This window comes from Pygoscelis adeliae, unplaced genomic scaffold, assembly GCF_000699105.1.
Source record: "Pygoscelis adeliae isolate BGI_AS28 unplaced genomic scaffold, ASM69910v1 Scaffold186, whole genome shotgun sequence".
In the NCBI taxonomy this organism is placed as follows: Eukaryota; Metazoa; Chordata; class Aves; order Sphenisciformes; family Spheniscidae; genus Pygoscelis; species Pygoscelis adeliae.
This window is the reverse complement of record NW_008825071.1, coordinates 8,058,713-8,059,596: the sequence shown is the minus strand read 5'-3', so window position 1 is coordinate 8,059,596 and position 884 is coordinate 8,058,713. Positions and strand designations below refer to the sequence as shown.

The following is an 884-nucleotide window of genomic DNA, read 5'->3' as shown; positions in this document are numbered from 1 at the left end:
TGGGGGGCTGGGGGTCGCTGGTCAACCCCACCGGGGTGGCGGCCTGCCGGAGGTCGGGGCGCCTGGCAGTGGCACACGACGGCAAGAAGAGGATCCACATCTTTGGGCCGAGCGGATCCTGCCTGCAGCGGTTCGGGGAGCGGGGGGACGCGGGCAACGATATCAAGTACCCGCTGGATGTGACGGTCACGTCGGACGGGCACGTGGTGGTCACCGATGGCGGGGACAGCTCTGTGAAGGCCTTTGATTTTGAGGGAAGGGGGGTCCTGGCTGTCCGGGAAGGTTTCTGTTTGCCCTGGGGCTTGGATGCCACCCCCGAGAGTGAAGTAATCCTGACCGACTCGGAGGCAGGCGCTCTCTACCGCTTGACGGCCGACTTCAAGAAGGGGAAACTAAAGAAGTGTCAGATGATCCGGTCTCAGCTCATCCGCCCGAGAGGGGTTGCAGTCTCCCAGACCTCGGGTGCTATCGTGGTAATAGAGCACCTGAAAGCTCAAGGACCGAACAATGGCAGCACCCGAGTGAAGATATTCAGTGCAGAGATGGATCTCATCGGCCAGATGGATAGCTTCGGTCTGAACCTTCTTTTCCCCTCCAAAATACACACTACGGCTGTGGCCTTTGACAAAGAGGGCCGCGTTATAGTAGCGGACGTCTGTAGCCAGGCTGTAATATGCTTAGGGAAACCTGAGGAGTTTCCCATCTTTAACCCTCTAATTAGCCATGGGCTTTCTTATCCCGTAGGACTGACTTACATGGCAAACAATTCCCTCGTCGTTTTAGACAGCGGTGATCATTCAGTAAAAATATATAGCTCCACCTGAATGGGTTTAGATGCTTACTGCTAAAGGTTCAAGCTGCTTTTGGCCATAAAGCAAGCGAAG

General features: G+C 56.0%; 1 protein-coding gene across 1 annotated transcript; it reads left to right on the top strand.

Moving 5' to 3' along the window:
- Positions 1–8: 8 nt before the first annotated feature.
- NHLRC1 (NHL repeat containing E3 ubiquitin protein ligase 1) lies at positions 9–832 on the top strand (the record flags this gene model as incomplete). Its single annotated transcript, XM_009326502.1, has 1 exon — positions 9–832. A coding segment is annotated over one exon (816 nt), but the record flags the coding sequence as incomplete, so codon positions are not given.
- Between the last annotated feature and the right edge of the window lie 52 nt (positions 833–884).